At 35.0% G+C, this 27,979-nt stretch overlaps 1 protein-coding gene across 1 annotated transcript in view; it reads right to left on the bottom strand.

Annotated features, from left to right (window-relative positions):
- Positions 1-27,979, bottom strand: part of PHIP (PHIP subunit of CUL4-Ring ligase complex) — a 127,021-nt gene that overhangs the window by 26,152 nt on the left and 72,890 nt on the right. The window contains exons 17-28 of the mRNA XM_007461537.1: positions 26,498-26,635; positions 25,584-25,767; positions 21,971-22,088; positions 16,128-16,268; positions 13,408-13,484; positions 10,344-10,575; positions 5,952-6,071; positions 4,387-4,494; positions 3,689-3,813; positions 3,476-3,558; positions 415-526; positions 178-239 (exon numbers count right to left, since the gene is read on the bottom strand). Of these exons, the coding sequence (XP_007461599.1) occupies positions 178-239; positions 415-526; positions 3,476-3,558; positions 3,689-3,813; positions 4,387-4,494; positions 5,952-6,071; positions 10,344-10,575; positions 13,408-13,484; positions 16,128-16,268; positions 21,971-22,088; positions 25,584-25,767; positions 26,498-26,635 (1,500 nt within the window). The remainder of the gene's footprint in view (positions 1-177; positions 240-414; positions 527-3,475; positions 3,559-3,688; positions 3,814-4,386; positions 4,495-5,951; positions 6,072-10,343; positions 10,576-13,407; positions 13,485-16,127; positions 16,269-21,970; positions 22,089-25,583; positions 25,768-26,497; positions 26,636-27,979) is intronic.

Here is a 27,979-nt window from a genome sequence, read left to right as displayed (position 1 = left end):
TGTTATGCCTCCCCTACCTCCAGGATCAATAATAGGTGTGTAATAAATATTTGTGGAATGAATATTTTCTACTTTGTCTTCATTAAGAACTCTTTGTAGTTGCAAGTTAGCAAATCAGATTTTTATTTAAGAAATTAATTCCATAATACAGACGCAAAAAGCTTAACATACACTTACCATTGTTAGGTATAAGCTCCATATCCCAAGGACTCATCTTTTCTGTATCTCCATTGTCCCAGCTTAAAGGAAGGAAAACCTTTATGTTAAAAAATCTAAACATTGCATTGCAATTTTAATAAAATCACATTGTAAAAATAATTACTTCAGTGTTTAAAAGTAGTATCTTTATCATTTTATTAATGGGGAAAACATTCAAAACAAGTTAGGCTGAACAAAAATACAATACTTCCTTACCAAACATTATAACACTGAAACAAACTATCAGGGTACTCAGGCTGAAGAGGTTCCTGGCTTTCAATTGTTCCAAACCACCAGGCATCATCTATGACTGATCTGAAACGGTCACCTGGACAAGAATAAAAGCCATCTCATTACTCTGAAATGAAACACTGCTCTTGTTACTCCTCTTTCCTTTAAGATACTGAAATTGCCTGTATGATTTTAAAAGACCTATGAAAAATGACCTACACACTCCAAAATAAATAAGTAAATAAATAAAATCAGCAATACTGAGGGAAAAAGTTATTTAACAAGCACACCTGAAGTGTGACTAACTTTTCAGCACCATTTTTTACATTTTATTACGGTAAGGAGAAATTCACTCTTATCTTAAACATTTTTACCAATCTAGCACATCATTAGGACTATGCACAAATGTTTCATTCAAATAAAAACACAGATAATTTCTTCCCCAAAATATTTATAGTCTATCTTGAATTCTTACTTTCTGTAGGGAAGTTCCTCTAACCAACAATTAAGAGTCCAGCCTAAAAACAAACCAAACAACAACAATCTAACCTGCTTTCCTTTGACTCAATCACCCTTAAGTTACTAACACTTATCTGTACACTCACTTTCCCTTTCCTATAGAAACAAATAAAAAAGAAACAAAAACAACTAATCTTTGTAATAGTTTTGATCCAAAACTGGTTGAATCTATGGAGGCAGAACCCATGGATACGGAGGGCCAACTATATAGCATAAAATGAATTTAAAAAAAGAAAAGAAATTTAATGACAAAAAAGAAAGCTGGAGTCAGGCTAAATTAACCGAACACAACTGCATGTTGTTGAGTTATATATATATGTATATATATACTCTGAGTGGGTATGCACTGGGATCAAATTTAGATTCATATTCAAGCATTCTAACAGCCAATGTTAAGAGGGAAACATGATCTATTACTAGACTAAGAGTCTCTAATTGATCCTCAGATGCATATTAGTGACATTACCCTTAGTGAGAAGCTAATATATAATTTAATAAACAGCATTACTGACACCTCCGACACCTTACAGTAAACATAATAATGAGTTTCATAAAGCTATTTCTTACAATCCTATTGTACCTAGACTGATGACAGTACGCTAAAGAGGAAGAACTGGATAATGTGTGCCTGACCACAATGAACGATACTGCAGGCTAATGAGAATGAAGTTAAGCAAGGAATAGAGTCTACCAGAGCAAGCCTTAAACATACCTGAGGACAAGCTGAAGTAATTATTATTGATGTAATTTTAAATGGCAGTTGGTAGATACATATAAATATCTTCAGAAATAGTAGACTAACTAGTATTAACTTTAGAAGAAATAGTAATCTATAAATTTAGGGGAGAAAAATGATAAGATCCAAATGAGAACATTCTGATGTACATCCATTTGAAATATCTCTCTGATTTGTCCAATACTTGCCGTATTTCTTTGCTTAGGTTGTCAGTGCATTTCTAGAATGTTCTCCTGGACTCTGACTGCTAATATTTGTTCCGCCAATTTATTGGCGGATGCGTGTCCTCAAAAATAAGAGGTGAAATTGATCTTATCAACTAACACGTGTAAATAATTTAAAAAATCATATGTACCAAAGGCTTACATCTAAAACCAAGAAAAACTTTTAACTTTCTTCTTGAATTTACTTACGGTTTTCTAAATAATGAGTATTTAGCTATTTCTTCACTCATCAATTTTAGACATTAAATATTGTCTCTCTCCATATAATTGTATATAAAGGGTATGTGCATTTTATTTAATCCATATTCAGTTTTCCTCTGTCATGACTACACTGTATAAATATTGTTTGCTAATGAGCCAAATAGCACACAATTCCTTTCCTATATAATTTTGTATAATTGCTTCATTTTCTTATGGTTGGTTTTCTCTGAATTTATGATTATGTCTTCCCACATTCTCTAATAGCTCAAACTATAAAACACTCTTCAATATATAATTTCCCACAAAGTCAAACATCTTATACAATTTATCCATTTCACTTTTTTTTCCCTGATGATTTCACTCTTAGAGGACAATGTTTTCTGGACTGTTTGTTTTACAGACTTGCTAAACAGATGCTATCCTGAGATTTCTGTTGACTGTTATTTGGGAATTCCTTTTGGTGCTTTCCTGTTCTGAATTTCCTGTCTCCTGCAGAGATTCCGTGTCTTTTTCTTTTCTCCCTTATTTGATGGAACACATCTTTCAAAGCTTCCAGAGAAACGATACATGGGATATAAATTTTTTTCTGTAACTTGCATGTCCCTAATTTTAATGACTTGCATTTCCATAATTTTTCTTTTTACAGCACACATGTAAATTTCTACATTTACCAAGACCAAACAAGAGACAACAAATCACCACACAAAGGCCTTCCAATGGCACTGGAAGAGGGATGAAATGCCACGTCAACTGATGTGCTTTTTCAAACCAAATAAGCCATATAGGCACCAGAGTCTACTCCAAGATGACAGAGTGGTCCTGTTTGAAATTTTTAAAAGGAATACTCCAGAAAATAGCACATCCATCTGTACATAAATTAATGCACCTTAAATGCCTGGAGACTTCTAAGGATTTTAGACGGTTTTTTTGAGTCTTGATTACAATATTAGCTTTAATTTTAACAGAGTTAACCAATAAAAGAAAAATGTCAGTTCAGTTTTAGTCCCAGTCCAAATTATTAAACATTTTGAACTGGAAGACTACTTTTGCTTCAAGTTTGAATTCTGTCATTAATTCCTTTGGATAAGAATTTAATTCAGCACATAGAACAGCAGAAGGAATAGCTATAAACAATCTTATACATAGTTAAGAAATATAAGAGAGAAAATGTTTGGAATTTCAGCATCACCTAAATTAGAAGTATTTTCATTCTTAAAAATAAATAAATTCCTGACACAATATCTTACTTTCTTATTAACATCCCTGCAAATGGCAAGATTTCTGATTATCTTTACCTAAATTATGAAAAGTAGTAAGTCACTTATTAGATAAAGCAAACATTACAGCTTCTAAATAAATTACCCACCTATATTCCACCGCCTATATTTTGCATCGTCAAATTGTTGTCTCAAGACTAGGAAATCTATAACATCAGGCATATCATGGTACCTAAGTACAAACAGAAACAAACTGATTAGGTCATATACTTACAAATATCTAAAAGGCATTCAAGTTTATCTGGATCTTGAAAAATAATCTACAATACTAAGAAACTATTGCCTCTTTCAACAGTCCTTACTTCATGGTAAATGATCCACCGGTCAGTTTACCAGTATCAGGATCCAGAAAAGCAAGTTTAAGGCAGCAAAGGGTAGGCAATCCCACTTCATACTTTATGCCAACTATTTTCATCAGTTCTTGTTCCTGAGGAAGATACAGAAAATAAGAAACCATCTTCACAAAATAAACTGCTAAACATAATAAAAAAAGTTATCCATTTTAATATTGATCTAGGTGATTACTCTTGTGTGTATATGTAAAAATCCACTGAGCTGTGTACTTATCTGTGTACTTTATAGTATGCAAGTTATATGTCAATTTAAAAAAGAGAAAACAAAAGAAAGAAAAAAAAAGAAAAAGGAAAACTTTATCAAAATAAGAGTTTTCTAACACAGTTCCAAGGACATGGAAATTAATTTTAAACTACTGCCGATAAACCTAGAAATACTTCCAAATTTACAAAGATGAAGTTTGCCTTAGATGTTAATGTTGTCCAGTTCTCACCATAATTACATTTTATTCCCAATTTATAAACTACTGGAATATATAAATTCAATCTTATGTTTCTTTATAAATTAAACACCTTCTACTCCCCAGATTGTTCCAATTAGAAAAGGCATCTTCATGATACAGTTTCTTATAGTGAAAATAGTAACACTCAATTCAATTTCCTCTATAATCACATCTTTTTGGACTATTAAGTTATAAACACCATACCCGTAGTTCCATTTTATGCCATGGCTGTTTTTTGGGATTGATACTATAAATTTTATTTTTCCGGGCCATTTCAACATACGCTTCATGTCCTTGTCGGAAATAATAAACCTAAAAAGTAAATAAAATCACAATTTAAAAACTTGAATGTGTTTCCTTTGACGCAAGATGCACGGTATCAGCTGAAACTGCAGAGAGAATTTAATGTCCCTTAAACTAAAAGAAATTCTAATATTTTGATTTTTTTTCCCCTTCTTTTCCTCAAGCTGTCCTACTGTCACTTAATCATAACCATAGTGTTCTAAATAACATTAAGAGGTTAGGATAAGCAGTTATTTTTTGGCTTTTTGGTTTCACCATTTTATATTTGGATTCAAAATAAGTTAATTTATGTTGCATAATAAAGTAAGTTTTAACTAGGGGTCATGTTTAGTTGATTATTCACCTGCTTTTATAGCAAGCAGTTTGTACAAATGCAGGAAACTTTAAAATGAAAAATATATTTTCATATATATTTTCACATATATTTTGTCATTATAAAGAGAGCAAGGCATATATTTATCCTCATTTATGGAGGTCAAATTTAAGTGACTCCTGACTACCACCCTGGAGAACCGGTACGTGAATACAGCAGTCTGACCCCAAGTGTTCTTCCCACGACACTTCCCGTGATAAATAGTTGAGCTTGTTAAAAAATGCTGCTGGAATTTCAGAAAACGGTATTAAGTCCTTAGCAATATTTTGGGATACCCATTAGCCTACACACATTCATTCTATTCATTAATATCATTATTGCTCCAGCTGCCTGGAACTTTAGAGTTACTTATTACTCTTGCATTAAAAACGTTTTGTTTTCCTTTTTTTTTTAAAAACTGTCAACTGCCACCTGTCACTTTCTACTGTTAGTGTGCTCTGCTAAAGAAGCCTCTATTTTAACTCCTAACTTATTACTATGAATCTACTGAACACCAGATAACCCTGCCTCTTAACATTTATGCATAAAACAAGGAGACATGAACTCCTGAGTGGAAAAGTTTGGTCTAATCTTACATTTTCATTTCAAATTCACAAGAACATAGCCCAAAATGATGGCCAACCATATTTTCTTAAAAATGAAATGATATTTCAAATATAATAGATTTTTTTAAGATCTAAGAAACATATTATGAACATTATAGTTATTTAAATAAAATACTTCTATGAAATAAAAATAAAAGGCTGAATTTTGTTTTCCCTTTACCATATAAATATATTTTAATTTAGGAAAAAGAAAACTGGCCATAAAATCCTCTTATTAAAAAATACGTATTAGCTTTTAAAATGTCAACGAAACCTCTATTCTCTTACAATATTTAATTTGCTATTGCAATTTTTACAGTAGGCTCAAAAAAGATTATCAGTAAAACTTTCCTCCTAATTTTCCTTTTTCCATATACAGCTATAAATATGTAAAATGAGATATTTTATAAAACTGCTACAATTTTCTGGAGTTCTGTTTCAAGAGCTATAAAAAGTATTTAAAGTTACTTGAATGAAACAAAGGATATTTTTTAAAAGTTAAAAAATACCTCATCACCCATTTGTGGCACAAATGGACATCTTCGGGGGAGAGTATCTGTAATCCATGTTGAAGGTAACCATTCTTCTAACGTCAAACCGTTTTCCGTTAGTTCTCCCACAGCCAATCTCTAAGTGTAAAACAATATAAAGTAATATTATCACGAAAGCATTAATCTATCAATCTGCCCTTTAAAATAACTACAAAGGTAGTTTAAAAAATAAAAGGGGAAGGGATCTTTGTACAAAAATGTATATTAAGTATTAAAAAGCTTACTCTGGGAAGATGGCAGCAGTGGCAGTATAGTTAGATTCGATTTCTCCAAATCACTCCATAAAAAAAGAACTAGATAAACCAAAGCTCTACAGACAATATTCAAAACAAAACTAGGTGACAAGATATTCCCATAAACACCAAAGTATAAGCTCTGTCTCCTTTCTTTCCTCTCAAAATTCTATCAGTTTCATAAACACTCCATGTAACAGACCGAAGCATATTCGATATTTTATTTAAAAAAATCCTAGTCATAAGCGTGTTAGTAAGAACTAACTAAGATATTCTCATATGGGCTGAGCAGCCAAGATACAGAAGGCTAACTGTTTCCATGGGCTGGGCATTATACTTCCACATAGCCCAAAAACATTCCTTTACTCCTTTTAAAGTAGCCATTTCATCACACACAAGCTTCTAAAAAAATTTTTTTTTCAGATTTTTTTTTTTTTTTCAAACAATGCTGTCAAGCCAGGTCTCTTACTTTTGTGAATGGGCCTTTGAGAAAAATTTAAAATTTTCTGGTCCCCTACGGGTGGCCATCATAGCCTGGCTATTGTTACCTTAGACTTTGGAAAAATGGACTTTGAGCTGAAACCTAACATATGTAAGCAGAGACAGAAACTTCATGCAGCTGATTAAAAATGTTTTGGTTCAGTGTTTGTAAACTAAGATTTCTAAATTTTATTCTCTTGCGTTTGTTTAAAAAAAAAAGGTGGTTATAAGGTAGTTATCACTGAGTTAATGAAAGTTCATGAAAAGAAAAAAGGTCATAATGGGTGTCGAGAACACCATCTGCAGCAGGTATGCTATAGTTGCTACTTAATACTCATTTTCCTATTAACTCTCCTTCCTATTAACCACCTTTGTTTGTATTTCTCAGTTAAGCACATCAGGAGAACTCTCTCTGGAGAGTAAGGGAGGAGTAAAGGACTTTGGCATTTACTATATGTGAGATGGATCCACTGGAGAATTTTAGGCAGAAGAGTGATAGGATCTGACATATTTTAAAAGGATCACTCTGGATGCATCACAGCCGGCATCTGCAAATTATGGCCCATGGTCCAAGTCCAGCCCACTATCTTCTTTTATAAATCAAATTTTATTAGAACAAAGCCATACCCATTCGTTTATGTATTGTCTAGGGCTGCTTTTAGGCTACAATGGTGGAGTAGCTGGCCCTCTACAGAAAAAGTTTGTTGATCCCTGCTTTAGAAAACAGAGCCTAGGGGGATGAGGGTAGAAGCAGGAAGAGAGATGGAAGGCTACTTCAGTAATACAAGTGAGAGTTCACGGTAGCTGACACTAGCATGATAGCAAAAGTGGTGAAAACAGTCAAGTGCTGAATGTATTTAGAAGACAGAGCCATGAAAATAATTCCCTGATGGACTGAATGTGGAATGAGAGAAAAAGGAGAATTACAGGGTTTTGCTGTAAACAACTGGAGTTGTCACTGCTGAGATGAGGAAGGTTGAAGTGCAGCACGTTAGAGGGGAAAGCTTAGAAAATAAATTTTGCTATGTGTTAGATTTGAGATGTTAAGCCACATGACATGTGAAGTTATTTTATACACACGTAGTTACTGAGTAGCCACTACTGTTATGCACTGAGCACATCACAGAGTGAGATCCACAGATCATATCAGTCTTACATATGATGAGGTGTTCAGTTAAAGTGTTTGAAAAAGGTTTCCTTTGACTTAGTAAAAAGGAAAAAAGGTAGGAAAAGTCTAAAAATTACTTATTCCAGCCTCAATATGAACTATTAATACACTAAGGCAAGCATTTCTTCCCAGAATGTCGATTAGGATAGCTAACAGCTCTTACCTGAAGCCAGGTAAGTTGGATATTAAATAGAAGTAATCATATTTATAACTGTAAGACTGTAGCATAGACAAGAATCATTATGATAAACATTATGACAATTCCTCAACAATTCTTGGGGAACCTAGAAGTTTTGGTTAAAGTAGATTTCTGTCAGTTAGTACTTACAACCACTTAGGGGATAAAATGCATTGACATGTCTCTAAATTTCCAGCCTCATGAATTGCGATTTCCTTAATTTTGGAGATACAGGTAACTGATCTATTTCCTTTCTATCCATGGATATTCTTCTAGGCCCACCTAAAATATTTCTTCTGGAAAGCTTATGTGAAACTCTAAGATAAGATGGCCCCATTTGATTTCTGAGTTATTATCTATAAAATTACTTTGCCAATCAAACATACTTTATCATGTGATATTTATTCCATTTTTTGGGGGGGGGGACGGGATTCAAACAACTTGTTAGTCACATTGTTTCTGGAGCAAGTACTACGTCTTACACTCCTTTTTATCCACTGTATTGCTTTATAAACTGCAGGCACTAGATAAAAATTCATCGCTCTGATTTCCAGAGCTCCTAACAGCATAAGGGATATATGTCAGATAATATCTGAGATAACTTTACTGTATCTCTCGAGAATTCTATTTTTTAATAAGTATTTTCTATATTTGCCTAACTGGGTTGTTTTTTCTTTTTTCTTTTTTTTGCTTAATTCAAACAATCATATGGAAAATATTTTCATTTTTTTCATAGACGCAATAAATATCAACTAATTAATGATGTCTCAGTTACTTTTCAGCCCTACAACTCTATGCGTAAGAAGGGAAATATTGTGTTTACTTGAGATAAGACGACTAAGGAATAAGAACAATTCTATCTACTGTTAGATTCACTGATAGGCTGACAACAAACCATGTGAACAAAAACCAAATTACAGGAAGTAGCCTGTAACATCCTAACCTTATGCTTTTAAAAATCTGTCCCACATAAATTTAGTGGCAGACAGACCCTGGGGTAATACTTTAAGCAAAACAGTGAAATGAATCCAAAGGTAGCATGTGTGAAGGAGCCTGAGGTATTAGTTTATGGATAATCATCAAATAAAAGGAGACCAGGTGAAGTAAACTGCACTCCTGGGACAAAAGAATTATGTGAGGTAACACTGCAAACTTCAAAAGTTCATCAAAACTGTCTTGAGATGAAAAAAAAGTTTACCTCATTAGCCAGATACATGACTAAATCAGTTTTACCTGTCTACTATGTAAAATAATGGGTCAGCCTACATTTTTCATCACTGACAAGGAAGAAGAGAAATGTTGTGGCTAATGTGTGGTACTCTCTTTGGTAAATATCCCCTAGACAAAGGCAAAGGAGGTGACAAAAAGGATAGTAGGCTGAGGAATGCAGATTAAAGTAATCCATAATTATAAAGCTGAAACAAACAAGTGCTCAATGGATGCAGATAAAATAAACACTTAAGACAGAAGTAGTCCTAAAATTTTTCAAAGCTCTCTAAAGATAAAGACCCTACCATCTCCCTAGTATTTAATTCTACAGATAACAACTTCTATTTGATTCTAAAAATGGCAGAGGTTTTAAAAAAATCTTCCATTTGTTTAACCAAATGTGCCTCAAACTTATAATCTTCTGGGGAATACAAAACATGTCCCTTGTATTTCATTTACTTTAGAGCAAAATTTAAACGGTTCTTGTTTTTAAAGAATTCCGACTCCGTAACAGCTAACAGATATTATTCACATAACATTCACCTCTTGCTTTTTCTGATCTGTCTCAAAGCATCCACAGACTAAAGACGTAGTAATCAAACCAGTACTACTGACCTAAGGACTAGTGATGGCTCAAATGCTCTGTAAATTAATGAAGGCTTTTTACCACAGTACTATTTTCAGCAGTAAGAGTTAGTAAGGATGGTTGAAAAGTAAAGGCAATTAAAAGATTAATAAACTGTGTGTTTTGTAGCATTATTTTTTTCACATAAACAAATCCCACTGGAGTCTCAAGAAAAATATCTGCTCATGTTATACGATTAAGTGCTCAATAGTTACAATATGGTAATTCTACAAGTAAATACTCTCACATGCTAAACATTTAAAAACTTGAGGAAACTAAAAAGATCTTAATATATTTTATTACTGCGTACTTCTGAGTTTTTTCTATTACTTGCACTTACACCTGAAAAATGTTTATGTTCGTCAGCTGCACTTTTAAAATGTGTGCTTTGTTTTTATAGAAAACATATATATATATATATATATATATATATATATATATATATATATAAACCAACCTTTTGTTTTCTTTCTTTGGGCTTCTTTTTCTTTGGTGATACTGGTCCATCTTTTTCTTCATTTACTTTCTTTCTTTCCTTTTTAATCTGTTTTTGCTTCTGTTTTTCAGATTCTTCTTCTTCATCTGAACTGCTTTCTGCTTTCTTGGTTTTATGCTTAGGAATTTTCTTTGGTGGCTGCAGATTAATTCCTGCATCTGCTGTCCAGTCAGAATAATCACTGGAGTAGTCACTAGAAGGAAAGAAGAGATTTAAAAAATACACAGACAAGATACACTTTTAAGACTTTGTTGTATGAAAATGTAAAGAAAGATCATCATAAAAAGTAATGACAGAACAGTACATACTAAATGAACTAAAAATATTTCCTAACTTTCAACTCATCTTCTAAATAGTTTCTTAAAAGTCTGCAGGCTTAAGTTACTTAAGTAACTCCAAAAATTTTTAAGATAAATAAGGTCGTAGTGCTAGTTAAACAATGAACTTAAGTACCTTCTATGATTTTAGCAAACATACAGATTTCTGAGTGCTGCACGTGTTCAAAATATTGTGGAGTATACAAAAATGAGGAGCACAGCAGCACCTTCCTCAATTCTAGCAACAACAGAAAGATAGCCCTAGATAGCACAGGCGGTACTGTCACTGAGGAAGAAGCATAAGGATTCCTTTTTGAGGGGAGGTGGGCCCCTTGACACAGGAACGCCCGTGGCAGAGCCCTGGTGCCTTCACGGTAGCTAGATACCGAACTGGCAGGGCCAGAAGTCCTCCTACCCAGCGGGAAGACTGTGCCTGCCAACTTTGCACAGCATCTCCAGTGTACACCCTAAGTGTATCTTATGCTTCAAAGCAAAGTAAGATTCAGAAAAATACAGGCCTAATATTTTATGTATCACTACCAATCGTGTTTGCCATTGGCTGTATCTCACTGGAAACTCAAGCTTTCTTTTCAGTTTACCTTCAACAGACCTAAGTTTTACTAAACTGATGTTGCAAAATAAAGAATCCAGTTATGTTATCTTCTGTTTTAATTTTACTTCTTTTTTTTTTTTTTGCGGTACTCGGGCCTCTCACTGTTGTGGCCTCTCCCGTTGTGGAGCACAGGCTCCGGACATGCAGCCTCAGCGGCCATGGCCCACGGACCCAGCCGCTCTGCGGCACATGGGATCTTCCCGGACCAGGGCACGAACCCGCGTCCCTTGCGTCGGCAGGCAGACTCTCAACCACTGTGCCACCAGGGAAGCCCCGTTTTAATTTTAGTACATGAGAATATTTCATTACTTGATTTTATAGTTTTATAAATATAATTACCTTAATGGAATCTAAATTATACTGTGTTAAAATCAATAATCAGGTTGTCTAGATTTACTGATGTATATCCTCACTCCTCTAAACATATTGCTGATAACACTGAAGGCATATTTTTCTGGAGTTTTATTCTACTACCTTGTCCCTCTGGTCCGAGTGTCCTTTATGGGTAATTTACCCATTATCTCCCTAAGAATAATCATCACAGATAAGAATCAAATAATTAAGGTGTTTTCTAGTATGATTTCATGACTTCATTTTAAAACTTAAAATGATTTTGAAAAACTTAAATAAAAAATATTTCTGACACTACTCTGGATATGTGGGAACACATCTGCAGGGCAAATAGCCACCTAAGCTATCCTCAACTTAGGAGCATTTATTTACTCTAACCCCAGCCATGGTCACTGTAAATGGCACTGGCCAAATACTCACTGTTGTTACTCTCTGGAGCACTCAGCTCTTACAGAAAATCTGCTGCCACCAGCACGAACTACAAACCCCAGAGGTCTATGTACTTTACAACAATTTCCCCAAATGCTGAAGCCAACACTGCTTTTTCAAAACAAGAACCTCTATGTTGTTTCATGGTTTTGAGATACAGGCATACCTTGTTTTTACTGTGCTTCATAGACACTGTGTTTTTTACAAATTGAAGGTTTGTGGCAACTCTGCACTGAACAAGTCTATCGGTGCCACTTTCCCAATAGTATTATTTTCAGATTAATGCTGTTTTTAAATGTTTAATTATTTTTTTTAGACGTAATGCCACTGCACACCTAACAGACTACAGTATAGTGTAAACATAACTTTTATATGCACCGGGAAAACAAAACTTCGCATGACTTGCTTTACTGAAATATTCTCTTCATTGTGGTGGTCTGGAGTCAAACCTGAGATATCACCAATGTATGCCTATACTCTATTTCCACTGCTGAGTCAAAAGAAAGTGAGTTTTTCTTCTACTGTCTTGTTTCAAATACAGAAAACCACCAGACATAACAATTAACACTTGTATATCATTACTGGGAGCAACTACTGTGGAAATAGGGAAGTCCATGACAAAAGGAGGTAAAGAATTCTTAAATACAGGCTCTTGGTTTCTTTGGCAATGTTAAGAGCCTTAGTGCTGCCAGGGAATAAGTATCAGGGGCTAAACATAATTACCATTCCCAAAGGCTCTACTTCTTGTTACTGAGACCTCGCCAAGGTCAGCCAAGGCCATTAAGCCCCGTAACAATGTGAATCACCAGTAAGTAGAAGGAGCTAAAGGAATCCTCGCTTACGTGATAAAATGGGGTGGGAACAACAGGAAGAAGGGAAAGTTTATTCTCATTGCTGGAAGAAAATATTATTAGCATTCAACAAATTCCATTAAAAAAAGTTAATTCTACAAAATCTCATTACTTTCATAATTTAATGCATAAATATTTCTCAAAGCCAGTAATGAAGCTAGCTTGTGATTCAGTATCACAAATATAACAGCATTCAGAAGATAAAATATCAACTAAGAAAAAGTTAAAAGCATCATTTTGTAGATCCAGTTACAATATCCAAAATTTTTTTTCTACTAGAGAAAACACGTCAAAGGAAATCTAAATTTTGGACAACTACAAAAAAACTCTGAAGAAAGATCAACTTGAAAACCAAAGGGACTCTGAAATATGTTTCTGATAGAAAAGAATTTAACATTAAGAATCAAAGCAGCTTTCTAAAGAATTTACATTACATTTGGAAGAATAAAAATTCATTAAATTACCTAGAACTGCCATCACTATGCCATGCTCTCTCTTCCTCTTCGGACGTTCCACCACTGACAGCAACAACTTCACCTTCCTAAGAGATAGTTAATACATATTTTATTGTATAGCTTTACAGAATAACATTCTATGATTACAGAAAATATCAGTGATATCTAATAGTATGAATCATATTAGTATATTTATATTAAAACCTGATTTAAGTTAGTTGTAAAACACAGGTCTCATATTTCTATACAAAAATTATTGAATGTATCCAAATATTAAGTGTATCCAAAGATAAAATACTTATTAATACTGGATTCAGAGCAATCTCTTGGGTGGATTAACATTTTTTAAAAAAGCCTCATAACACATCTTCTAGACTGGGTGATACCAAATTAATATTTGATATCAACTTTACTTCTTCGGCCTTTTTTAAAATTTAAGTTTTCTTTTTCTATAGATGCATTGAGAAACTTAAATTTAGGAACTTTTATGTTATTATTATTATTAAAATAGCTTTATCATATTAAAAAAGGATATTCCAACTCAGGTATTATTTTATACAAATGGAGAAAATTAAAAACTACCCAAACACTCTGATTTCTCTTTAGTAAATATTCACTGGTTAACACAGGATACTACCTGTGAAGCCATTTTCTTTATAAAAATTGGTTTTTTTGGTCACAAAATCTTGCTCCAATAAAAATACCAGCTCACATTAATTAAGCTTTTAGTATACTTCAGAAACTGTTCTAAGCACTTTGTATATATCATCCCATTTGATCTAGACAAACAGTGCTGGTGACAAGAATCAATCATTTAAATAAAAGAAACTAAAGCTTAAACAGGCTAAGAAATTTACTTAAGGCAGAACAATTAATAAGCAGCAAAGCCTATTTTGAACTCATGTCATTTTACTTCAAAGCTTAGACCCCACTCTACACAAGAACGGTTCAGTGTTATTAACTGCTGGGCACATCCAGATCATTTTTCACAAGGATAATGAAATGTATTTTTTTACTAATTAAATGTTATATCTTGGGGAGAACATTTTTCCTGTTTTGATGGCTTAAAAATGAAGAATGTATTACATAACTATTCCACAGGGCTTTGAAAACTAGGCAAATATGAAAAGATCAAAATCCAGAGTAAATTTTATTTAGCAAATTTAACCTTTGCTCAATATAACTGAAAAAAAAATCTAAACAAGTGATTTGATTATTCCCACTCTTAGTATATTACTTCTTTAAAGGGGGAGAACAGAAACATAATTCTACATTCTAAATACAAAATAAAAAGGTACTATGTAGAAGTACAAATTATTTGAACCAAAAACCCAGGATTCTTTCTTTCTTTTTTTTTTTTTGCAGTACGCAGGCCTCTCACTGTTGTGGCCTCTCCTGTTGTGGAGCACATGCTCTGGACGTGCAGGCTCAGCGGCCATGGCTCACGGGCCTAGCCACTCCACGGCATGTGGGATCTTCCCGGGCCAGGGAACGAAGCCGTGTCCCCTGCATCGGCAGGCGGACTCTCAACCACTGCGCCACCAGGGAAGCCCGGATTCTTTCATTTTTAACTAATATATTGTGCCAAAGGTGATATTCTTTTCTTATTATTCTCCTCTACAAATTTAAGGCATAAACAAATTAGTTTTGAAGACAAATCAAAGAATTAGTAGAATTTTCTTATGTAACAGATGTACCGGGAAATGTATTTTGAGCTGAATTAATATTTTTTAAATTTTATAGAAATTTAATATTTAAGAGTAATATAAATCTTTCAAAAATAAATATTTTATAATGCAAATAAATAGCACACATATATTTTACATTCTGTGGCATATCTGAATTGTTATGTGTCAAGTTTATACAATGAGTATATTTTATCTTTTTTTGCCAGATTGAATGTATCGTTTTGTTCTGGCCATACAGGATCTGAAAACACTGGAGACTTACTTTTAAATTATGGTTAGAATACTCTCGGTTTGTGCTAATATTGCCCTGTCCATAGAGAATATATGTGGAGAATCCCCACACATGTCTAACACTGCAAAACGTAACATGACTTCAAAAATGTGTAGCTGTCAACATCTCAGATCATAGAGTCTCTGACTTAACTGTGAGTGAAGGGGTAATAGAGAGAGTGCGACAGGGGGAGGAAGACCATTGTAATTGCTAAATAAGACTGATTTGTGACTGCAAATGGATTCCCTTTGCTGAAAGAATATATCATTTAGTAGGGACAATGATATTTATGGAAATAATTATACATAAGGAATATTTTTAAAATTTACATTGAGAAAGCTATAAATTGGTACAGAGATTAAAAACTAACCAAAATTGTCAAATGTCTATTGATCAGTTATAGTTACAGACTAGAGCTTCACGGTACCATTTCAAAAACTTGGTTTTGGAGTGAAAGGAACGTGGGTTTAATCCCTGCTCTACCATTTAATAGGTAAATGTGTAATCTAAACATCTTTGAACTTCAGAGCCCTCAAAATGGGAATAATTAATTCACATGCATTTGTTTTGTGGACTTGAGGTTATGAATATCTGTGCCATGCCCAGAACACACACTACGGTCCTTCAACTATCACTATCATTTTAAGACCCAGACAAACCATGTTTGAGCTACATCTATAAATATAACAATGAATGCAAAGAATAAAAGTTACATTAAAAAAAACAAGCAAAAATGGAAACAGAAATCTATTAGTGTGCTGAGCTCTCACATCTGAAGAACTAGTGCCATTTTCTATCTCTTCTGAAGGTCTGGGAGTCTCTTCCAATGCAGATCTCGTACGATAATTGTGTTGGTTTGCTTGCTGCTTTTTGGATTCTCCAAGATCCAGGAAATGTTCATGAGTATGATTCTGGAAAAAAGTAAATTAAATTTATTTAGAGTATGCTTAAAGAACACGTTTTACTTTAAAAGTTGTATTTTTTTTTTTTTTTTTTTTTGCGGTACGCGGGCCTCTCACTCTTGTGGCCTCTCCCGTTGCGGAGCACAGGCTCCGGACACGCAGGCTCAGCAGCTGTGGCTCACAGGCCCAGCCGCTCCGCAGCATGTGGGATCTTCCCGGACCGGGGCACGAACCCGCGTCCCCTGCATCGGCAGGCAGACTCTCAACCACTGCACCACCAGGGAAGCCCTAAAAGTTGTATTTTTTAATGATAAAAAGCCCATTCATATTTAAGATATCCCATAAGTAGAACAGACTATAGTACCAGCTCAAATATCTTAACATTAAGTTAAAACATAGGTTTATGATATGTTGAAATTCACTTGCTGATTGACAGGTTATAAAAACTTTTTTTTCTGATGAGCATTCATAATAACAGACTAAGCCTAACACTGAACTCTCCTGTACTTACGCCAAACCTATAGAACAGACATAAGAAAGAGGACCACAGACTGGGAGGCATATATAATAAGGCAGAGGCAAACTAGAAAACAAAATGGTGATCACAAAGCTAACCAATCACTATGAGACTTGGATACCAGGTGACTAGCTCTCTGTTCTGCTGCAGGCAAATGTGAGAAAAAAGTCTTCTTCAGCAGATGAGAAAACAACTAAGACTGATCAAAATAACCGAAAGTCCAACATGGTTACATGATGGAAAAAACTAAACAAAAAGAAGAATTTACACCTAAAAAAAAACCCCCAACTTGTGAATATAAAAAAAATAGAAGGAAAATACTAAAAATTACCAGAGACTGACATCAGACTTATACATACAACATATCATGCAATAAATCATACAATTGGGGCTTCCCTGGTGGCGCAGTGGTTGAGAGTCCACCTGCCAATGCAGGGGACACGGGTTCATGCCCCGGTCTGGGAAGATCCCACATGCCATGGAGCGGCTGGGCCGGTGAGCCATGGCCGCTGAGCCAGTGCGTCCGGAGCCTGTGCTCTGCAATGGGAGAGGCCACAACAGTGAGAGGCCCGCGTACGGCAAAAAAATAAAAAAATAAAAAAAATAAATAAATAAATAAATAAATCATACAATTAAGAAAAAGGAACACTATCTTTAAAGTGTGGACAGAAAATAATTTTGAACCTGTTATATCCCCAGTCCTTTGAACCTATAGTTATATCCTCACTTTTTTTTTTTTCTCTTCTCATTAACTTTGTTTTAATGGATCTCAAAATTCTGTGACAGATTTCTGGTCAAGTTGTTTCCATTACAAAGTACTGATTTAAAAACTAGAAAGTTAAAACTGCCACATACAGAAAAACAAACGGTCCACAAAACATTCTCTGTTTCTTCAAGGTTTTATGATGCATTGCTATCAATCAGTCTTTTACTATTCAGCTTAAATGGCTGATCGAGACAAACAGTCCTGAGACAGTTCTTCCACCACTGGTTAAGACTGGGGTGCCCGGTACTGGCGATAATATTCATTTAGCCTTCTGAGCTTTCTGGGCAGACGTGGTGACCTTGCCAGCTCCAGCTGCCTTCTTGTCCACTGATCTGATGACACCGATAGCAACTGCCTGTCTCATGTCATGAACAGCAAAGTGACAGTCAGAGGAGCTCTCAACACACAAGGGGGCTTGCCAGGAACCTATCAACAGTGGCAGGCAGCAGCACCACCACCTTTCAAGAATTTGAGGCCATCTTCCAGAAGCCCCTTCCCGGAACAGTGACCAATCTTCTCCTTCAGGTCAGCAACCTTGCAAGCTGTGTGAGCTGAGCTGTGGTACAATCTAGAACGGGTGCATAGCCAGCACTGACTTAGCTTGGATGGCTCAGGATAATCATTTGAGCTGTGAAGCTAGCTGCTTCCATCATTCATGGGTTATTTTTGCTGGCAGGAACCACAAAGCTATTATGGCTAGCAGCTCTGACAGACACGTTCTTGACACTGAGGTCTATATTGTCTCAGAAGAGCTTCACCCAAGGCGTCACGTGCACTTCAACAGACTGTTTTTTTTTTAAACTTCAGTTGTAATGACGACTGGAGCAAAGGTGATCACATGCCAGATTTGAGAACCCTAATCTGCAACTGGCCCACAGGGACAGTACCAGTACTACCTGGAGGGGCAGGCACCAAGGGCTTGTCCATTAGACAAGTTGGTGGCAGGATGCCATTCAGAGTTTTAAGCCGCATGGTTCCACTGGCAGTGCCATCCTTACGGGTGGCTTTCCATCCCTTGAACCACCGCACGTTAGCACTTGGCTCCAGCACGCTGTCACCATTCCAGTAAGAAATCAGCAAAAACACGACTGTGTTGGGGTTGCAGACAATTTTCCTAATGTGGGTGTTGATTCTTTAATTTCCTCTTAACTCTTCTGGCTGTAGGGTGCTCAGTGGAATCCATTTTGTTAACAACAAAGTCTAATATCAGTCAAGTTCAAGTTCATGTGGTTCCCTTTTTCTCTCCAGAAACTTTCAGAATACTCTCTGTTTTAGATATTTTCAAATCTCACTATAATGTGCTTAATTGAGGTTTTAAATTTTTAAATTTTGTATTCTTTTTTTCCTTATTCTAGTTGGCATGCTATGCATTTGCTCAGCTAGAGATTAATTCTAGGAAATTCTGGATCATTTTTCCAACTCTTTTCTCCCTCTGTATATTTTTTCTTCTTTGAAGACTCTTGTCAAATAAAGCTTTTTTTTTTTTTACTATGTACTTCTAATCTCTCTGTGTATACAACACACACATTACATAAACATACACATACATGTTTTTCACATTTCCCTCATTCTCTCCATCAATTTATCCCTTGTTGATGCATTCTGAAGAGTTCTTCAACTTGACATTCCAGCTTGTTAACTTATTTTTCAGTGTTTTGTATTCCTCTATTCAACCCATCCATTGAGTTCTCCATTTCAAAGACAAGATGTTTCATCCCAATTTCTCCAACAGAACCCTCCCCAAAACAGCTTGCTGCTACATCATGTTTTCAATATCCTCTCTTATCTCTCTCAGAATAATATGCTGTGTTGAGTATCTGAGTATGTTTGGCTCTGGTTTCACAAGTGTATTGGGTGGCACTTGGGAAGGGAGGGAAAAAGAAAAAATCTAGGTCTTGCCCTGTCTCCTAAAAAAGATTCTGTATGTGTATGGGGGGATGGGGCTGTGTACCTCAAGACCTATAATACTGCAGACCTGAGTTCAACCAGTCTCTGTCTCTCCATCACCTCCACTCTCCAGTTCCCTCCCCATAGTCTTGTCACTTCTTCCCTGCACTTTACCTCTACTCTTGCTGGGGCTGTTAACTTGTAAAAGCCAAGTGAAATAAAAGACATTTTCACATACAAGGATACAAGATTTACTCCACACAGATTCTCTCTAAAAGAATTACTGAAGGGTTCTGTAATTTTGCAAAAATTTGGGAAAATATGTAAAAAAGGAAATAATATTCAACTATAATCTCATAAGCTTTGAGTAATTTATTGTTAAGAATGTAATGGATCTTGCTTCTTTAAGTATTATTTATCTACACAAATCTATTTCATTAAAAATTGCTTTTTGTTTCCTTTTGTAAAGCTTTATCCACAATTTTGCATTTCATTAGAATAAATTCCAAGTCAAAGAACATGTTTTTAATGCCTTAATATATAATGCATAAGAAAAAGCTGGTTGTCAACCAACATCTGTTCCCCGCTTCTTGCACAGAAAATGAAATTTTCATTGTCAGAATTTCATGTGACTAAATTCTGGCCAATGGGATATCTGGCACAATGTTGCAGAACAACTTCAAAAAACCTTCCTCAGGAGAGCCTATGTACTCTCTGCACCTTCCTCACTGATATGATCTTCCATCTTGCAGCCTTATATGAAAATGCTGACATCTTGAGGCATGAAGTCAAATTCACACATAAGAAAATCAGAAATATTTAAAGAGCTTCAGTTCTCAACACAGAGGGCATCAAACCAGATCTTGACCACCTACCGAGGCTTTTAAATCTGAGAGAAATACATTTCCCTCAAGGGGAATAAATAAATATTTAAGAGAAATTAAGTAAATTTAAGGCACTGTAATTTGGGGACCAAACCTATTGTCAAAAATCAACTTTATAATTGCTTTCTAAATAGTTTTTTTTTGTATTAACTTATACAACCCTCCTGCACAGTTAGTACCCTCTACTATTAGAGGAAAAAAAATAGTGCAACTCTGAGATGAAAGGTAGCATCTCATAACTTGTACATCTGTGATTATCAACAGGAGGTGCTTTCAAACCTTTCTCCAGTCTCATAAAATTTGAAAAACAAATGTTTTTTGTATGTTATAAACACTACTGTCCCACCTGCTTTTTTTCACTTAACAAATACATCATGAACGTTTCTCCAAGGCAACGGAGTGAGCTCTAACTCATTTCTTTAAAAAGCTGTAGAGTTTTCCATGGGTATACATATGTCATGACATCCTACCTTTCGTCCACCAATAAACACTAAAGTTATTCCAGTTTTTGCCACCAGAGGCACTATAAATATCTGCATGCACACACACGTATATACATTCACGTCAATTCTTTTCTTTCTAAAAAAATAGTCTTCAAAGTACCACTACTGGATTAAAAGATAAGCACATCCTTTTAGTTTTTACAGATATTACCATATTCCATCCATAAAAGTGGTAGCCAACAGAAGCTCACAATCATTATATGAATTATGTCCCCACAACCTTGGATTCAGAGCAAAGGATACCAAAAAAAGGGTATGCTTTCCAGCCACCATGAAAAAAACCACCACCACCACCAACAACAAAAACCTAAAAATGAAAAGATTATTTCAGATTATACTAACAGAAACTGTAGCAGTGTAGGGTCCTACTGATGCCAAGGTATGATACCCTTAGTAAAGGAAAACATAAAATAATAGCAAAGGACTACTTGAGTCCTTTGAAGAGTCACAAAACAGAAAAGGGAGCTGTAATAAAGGAAACTACTTTAGAAGGTCTGAGGAACTCAAATAAGAGGAAGGAGCACAAAGCTGGGTCTAGAGACCAGTCAACCCTTGACGCTCAAGAAGGTTAAGTACATATCTCTCCCAGATTAGGGCATAACCAGTTGAAATCCACTGGACTGAAAAGTTTTTCCAGAGTAGGATGACAGACAAACCAACAGGGCAAACTAGTACGGACAATTTACCTATCTTAATGGAGAAAATGAGAACTATTATTTATAGCAGCACAGCTGACTTAATTACCTGCAATAACCAATAGGTGCAAAACAGTAAAAAAAAAAAAAGTGTAGGACAAAAAAAACCCAGAACACTGTTTTACAGTGTGCCACCAATGGCAGAATTAAAAAAAAGATCTTGCTTAGGCTTAAGGTGTAATTTATTAGATTTAACAGGCATATTACAATTGGCATTTGGGGAAAAGGTATGCTAGAAACTAGGAAATGTAATATTTAAAGATTACAGATTAAAGATGTAATATGTAAGATTTAAAGATAATCCAAAGATAATCGAGAATTAGCTATGTTAACTTTATTTCATCAGTTAAATATCCTGTCTACAATATTAACATGTTTAATTACAAAAAAGCCTTTAATTACAAAATGGTCACTGTACTTGTGAAGCAAATATTAAACATCAAAGTAATTACTATTTACCTTTGAGACAGTGGGCATTTTATTCTCTTTTGGAACTGTGAAGTGTTTTCTTTTCTCTTCTGATCTGTAAGTCTTTATTTCTTCTTCTCCCTTTGCAGTTCTCCATTCTTCTTGCCTACTGAAAGAGAATTAAAAGCCACATATAATCTGTAATGTTTATAACTGATTTCTCCCCAAAGGGAATGTTAGGTATCAGAGAGGGGATGTTACTCCTGATGCCTTGTTTTCAGATGAGGCATGTGATAAAGATTTCTGAGTTTAATTTCATAGATTGTGAGCTCTGGACATTGAGCATTAAATGACTGGAATACTGGAAAGACAGACTCTGTCCACTTGAACTAGATACTACCGTTTCTACTATAGTCTTTGGCAAATAAAGTTTTAGGATCTGGGAACACTGTTACTCCTAAGGTAACTGCTCCAAGGATTAAAAACAGAATTTATTTATTCTTCAAAACTTATGTCAGTGTTGGGCTTATGCTGTGATAATCTTATGTGCCATACAGATAGCTGGAATTTAAAAAAAAATAATAAGGCACAACAGACCCTTGAGGTAGAACTAACATTAACTCCCGAAGCCCTGAAAGAACTACATTCTCTCCGGTGAAAAGCAGGTCAGGCTTCAGCCACTGAAAAAAACTTCAACTCTATCCAGGTATCAAGCTGAATTTGAGCAACAGAAGTTTTGAGGAACATTAACTGTGAACTTTAACTTCATGGAACCTGAACTCACAAGGACAAGAGAATTCTTAAAAAATTTTAATTCCTTAAAACTTTAAGGTTTTTGAACTGGAAGGGTATTTAATCTTTGAACTCTAATTTTTCCCTGGAGATATCACAGTTGGAAGGGAGTTAATATTCGAACCTGGAAGAGTTCTATAAAATGTTGACATTTTATTACTTGGGTATATCAATGTTGTCATTTATACTTAATTGCAGAATCTCTAATGCGGCTGGTCATGATTCTGAATGGAAATGAGTGAACTTGAATCTTGTGAAAAGAATGCCCTTGGATTTAATTTTGTTTGTTCTTAATTTGTTTTTTTTTTAAATTAAACTTTTTTATTGAGATAACTGTAGGTTCACATACAGTTCTAAGAAATAATACAAAGAGGTTCCTTGTATCCTTTACCTAGCTTCCCCCAATGGTAATATCTTGCAAAACTATAGTACAACATCATAACCTGGATCTGGATATTGATACTACCCACTGATATTCAGAACTCCCCAGTTTTACTTCCACTCATGTGTGTGTGTGTGTGTGTGTATTTAGTTCTCTCCAAGTTTATCACATGTGTACATTTGTGTATCCATTGCCCCAGTGAAGATACAGAAAGAACATTTCCATTACCACAAAGGCCCCTTGCGGTGCCCTTTTAATGATCATAGCCACCTTCTTCTCCTCCTCAGTCCTTCCTCTTCACAATGTCTAGCAACCACTAATCTGTTCTCCATCTCTATACTTTTGTCATTTCAAGAGTAGTCCATAAATGGATTAATACATAACCTTTGAGACTGGTTGCTCACCGTAATTCCCTGAAGATTCAATCAAGTTGTGTATCAACAGGTTGTTCCTGTTTAATGCAGTCTTATTCTATGGTGTGGATATACCATAGTTTGTTTAATCATACACCCACTGAAGGATATCTGGGTTGTTTCTAGGTTTTGGCTATTACGAATAAAGCTGCTATACATTTGTGTACAGGTTTTTGTGTGAAAATAAGTTTAATTTCTTTGGGATAAATCCCCAAACAGTGCAATCAATGGATCATATGATAGTCTTATGTTTAGGTTTTTAAAAAAATGCCAAACTGTTTTCCGGAGTGGCTGCACCATTTTACATTCCCACCAGCAATGCATGAGGGATCCAGTTTCTCCACACCCTTCCCAGCATTTGGTGCTGTCATTGTATTTCAGCCATTCTGATAGGTGCATAGATTATTTCACTGAAGTTTTAATTTGCGTTTCACTAATGGCTAATGATGTTGAGTATCTTTTCATGTGCTTATTTGCCATCTGTATATACTCTTTGATGAAATGTCTGTTCATAGCTTTTGCCCAATTTTCTAATTGGATTGCTTTGTTTACTGCTGAGTTTTGAGAGTTCTTTATATATAATAGATATTAATCCTTTGTTGGCTATGGGATTGGATTTAATTTTAATGCAAAGCTCCAGGAAGGCCGAATACCCTTTGAAGTAATGGCCACAGCCTCGTTGGACCATACGCTCAATGGTCAAGTTCAAAGAAAAAGAGATAAAAAGGTGACGGATATCTGGAGAGAAACAAATCTTCCCCACTGTTCCGTGTGCAGGGACCTCCACCACCAACGGGCAACCCACTCCTGGACGCTTTTCACCTCCTTACTCATTCTTGTCTAGGGGAGGAGGAGTGAACTAATTAATTAGGATGCTCTAGAAGGAAAATCCAGCTTAGCATGGCCCAGTTCTATGCCCTGTTTGCCATGTATACATTCTTCTCTGCACTTTAAAGAAGCAAACCAGCTGCCTCACATGGGGAGAAATACCGTGGCCCAGTGGTACCTTTCGCTGAGGTTCAGTATTAGGAAGCACACGTTCATGCAGATAAAAGTCATGTTCTTCACAGCCGTATGAATAATAAAATATGCTGATTTCCTGTCTTACTCTTTTGTGTTTTTTTTACTCCTTCAGAACTATTTTTAAAATGATGGGTATTATTTATTGCACCCACTTCAAACCTTAACATTAAAATTAAAAAGTAGACAGGAACACAGCTAAAGAACATCTGGGTATATCTGTCATCAGATAAAGTTATGGTTCAAATTCAAGCTTTAGGTGTATAATCCTAAAACCTAACACAAATTTGAGTGTTGTCCAATCAAAAAAAGCATAATATATATAAACATTCAGATTACAAATATTTTTAATCATATAATTACTCTTATCTTTTAAGAACTAGGAAATCCTAAAATCAAATTTGATCTTCCTATGTTTTTTGTTATAGTACAGTATTATAATATATAGTCAGTATTAGTTGGGGCTCATATGGACCTCATTCATGAGTACTTCATTAATAAAGAATCAAAAGGAATTGGATATAAACGTCCCTCATAGCAATGACCCTGAGAATAGGATTACATAAAATCAATACTTTTAAACTTACATATGTATACTTTTAAGTATAAAAAAGATTTAAAAATACTTATATTATCAATAAATAATGTATTTTCCCTATGCCTCTGAATGATGTGGTGTGAATGATTCGTAAAATCCACAAAAAACTAAATTATAACAAACTATGAATGTGTTTTAAGATACAGTTAAACAAGACAAACTAAGATTTAAATATGCTACTCAGTAAAATCTCATATTTGTTCAAGCCAAATTTATAATTCCCCCCCCATTCACCTTAACACTCCCCCCATATCATTTATCATTCATCTAGGATGAATCATCCTAGAAAGGGACATATACTGAAATTTAACTTTTCTCCAGAGTCATGAATAGTTTAAAACATTAGCTCTGCAGATAAATTTAAAACAAATTAGAGCTAAAAAGGTACTCTGAAGACTGTAATTCAAAATGAATACAATCAACTGTGGTACATAAAAATTCATAATTCCCCTTCCTTACCTGGCTACACCAGCTGATAGCTCAGGTACTACCACCCTTCGACTCCAAGCTACAAGATCCCGTTCTGTGGCTATTTCACTTCTTGGTGCATTACTATGCATTTGCCGTACACCTTCGATTTGCCCACTACGCCTTAGTCCTACATTAGGTGGTGAATGAACCTCTGAGGTAGAACTTGTAGAGCCTAAGTGAAAAAATTAATACAGTAAGTTCTATTTAGACACACTTCTCCATTAGCTTCTAACAGGAAACACACACACACACACAAACACACCAGGGGGGAAAAATCCATACTGTCTTCCACATGAAACTTCATAGTGCTGTGGCAAATAATCACATCACCAAATTAGGAGCTAAACCACAAGCAAAAGCTTAATGAAAACAGAACATGGTTATTCAGTTGACTAGATAAGTTAACGAATCATGACTATGGACTATTAAGCTCCAAAGATGTAAAACCTAATATTACTTAAAAAAAAATTGCCCACTGTGTATTTTTGGGAAAACTATATAAGAAGCAAAAACAGACACAAACCCAAGGACATTTATGGTTCATAAATTTTCTCTAAAGTTTAATAATATACAACATTAAGGATGGTGAGATGTTCGAGAATGTGGCTTTGAATGTATTCCATAAATTATTGAATAAATTTATTTTTAACATTTTTCTAAATTATTCATGTTTATTATAGGAGATTTGGAAGAATATATACTTTAAAAAACTCATTGTCCATAGTTTGAAACCTTATATTAATATTTTTTTAGGTCATTAAATATTCTTCAAAAACATGATCATTTTGGCAGCCTAATATTTCACATAACGGATTTACTATATTTGTTTAATCGCTTCTCTACTGCTGTAGGTTTAGACTGCTTCAATTTTTTAAATATTTCACTTAAGAATCACTGCTTACCTCTACTTAAACGGCTGGTATTACTGATACCTGCTTCACCAGAACGTCTCAGGTCTTGCTCCTGTTGTAGTCTTTGAATCATACTGTCCAGTGGGCTGATCTCCTGGTTTGCTTGCTGACTTAAAACTTGGTTCAGTCCTATGTAAACCACAAAAATGCTAAGGATATTTCAAATCATGTTACTTATCAACCTCACTTTGAGTCCATAATTAAACATTAATTTTGCTTGAGTAAAAGACCTAAAATTAGCAACTGTGAATGACGGGAGAGAGAGAGAGAAAAAAAGGAAACATGCCCCCTTCAATCTTCATTAAAAATAACGATGATGATGATGACATAACTTTTACTTAGTGTTTACCATGATTCAGGTACTCATATAATCATTACAATACCACAATCCCATGGGTATAATTAATCCTACTTTATAGATAAGAAAATCAAAATAACTATTCAAAGTCATATATCTAGTAAGTGGCAAAAGAAGGATTTCATCTTAGATCTTCTTTTAAAAAAGGCAAATCTGATTACCCACTTTCTCAAAAAGCTTTACTGCTTCATTCAACAAATTCTTGAGTGCCCATTACGTATTACAAACTACGCCAAGAAACTGAGGATCCAGTGGTGAACAAGATACATCACGGTCCCTGACCATCAGGGAGCTAACATTCTAATGGGGAAACTGAATGATAAACCCATACACAAATGAAGATTGGGAAAAAATGTTGTCAACATAAAGAAGGTGATGAGATAGAGAAAATGGGGAAGGAGAGAAATGGGAACTACCTATGGTGAGTCAGAAAAGTCAAAGAAGCCCACTTTGAAAAGGAAGCATTTGAGTGAGACTTGAAGAAAAAAAAGAATTAGTCACCCATGTGAAGAGCTAGAAATACACTCTGGACAGAAGGTAAGAGCTAATACAAAAGCTCTGAAGTAGGGAGGAACTTGGTGTATCTTAACCCATCCTGCTTTTCCAACATCAATTCTCACCCACACCAGTGATATGAGACTACCTGACTCTTTTACTCTCGTAATAGGATATACACCTTTATGCTTTGGAGCTTTTGACCACTTCAAGTACAAATGTGATAAATGCTAACATCCTTCAAGCACCAAGAGAAATGGCATCTCCATATTTCCTATGTGAAATCTTTCCAGACTACCCCTGAAACACCTAATACAATGCTATGTAATAGCAAATGCTATGTAAATAGTTCCCTGCAAGTAGCAAATTCAAGTTTAGCTTTTTGGAACTTTCTGGGGTTTTCTTCCCAAATATCTTCTATACGGGGTTGGTTGACTCCACAGATGCTGAATCCAGGAATACAGAGGACTGACTGTGTACATACCTTAGTACTCAGCCCAATATAGAAAGGAAGCCCACTACTTATTAGTTCTTCAAAAGCATGAATTTTCTTATCCAACTTAATATTCTAATTCTAAATCTAGAACAATGCTAGGCATATAAAGATGCTCCATCCTGCT

The sequence above is a fragment of the Lipotes vexillifer genome, unplaced genomic scaffold (assembly GCF_000442215.2).
Source record: "Lipotes vexillifer unplaced genomic scaffold, Lipotes_vexillifer_v1.1 scaffold1424, whole genome shotgun sequence".
In the NCBI taxonomy this organism is placed as follows: domain Eukaryota; kingdom Metazoa; phylum Chordata; class Mammalia; order Artiodactyla; family Lipotidae; genus Lipotes; species Lipotes vexillifer.
This window is presented reverse-complemented; position numbering and strand designations above follow the sequence as displayed.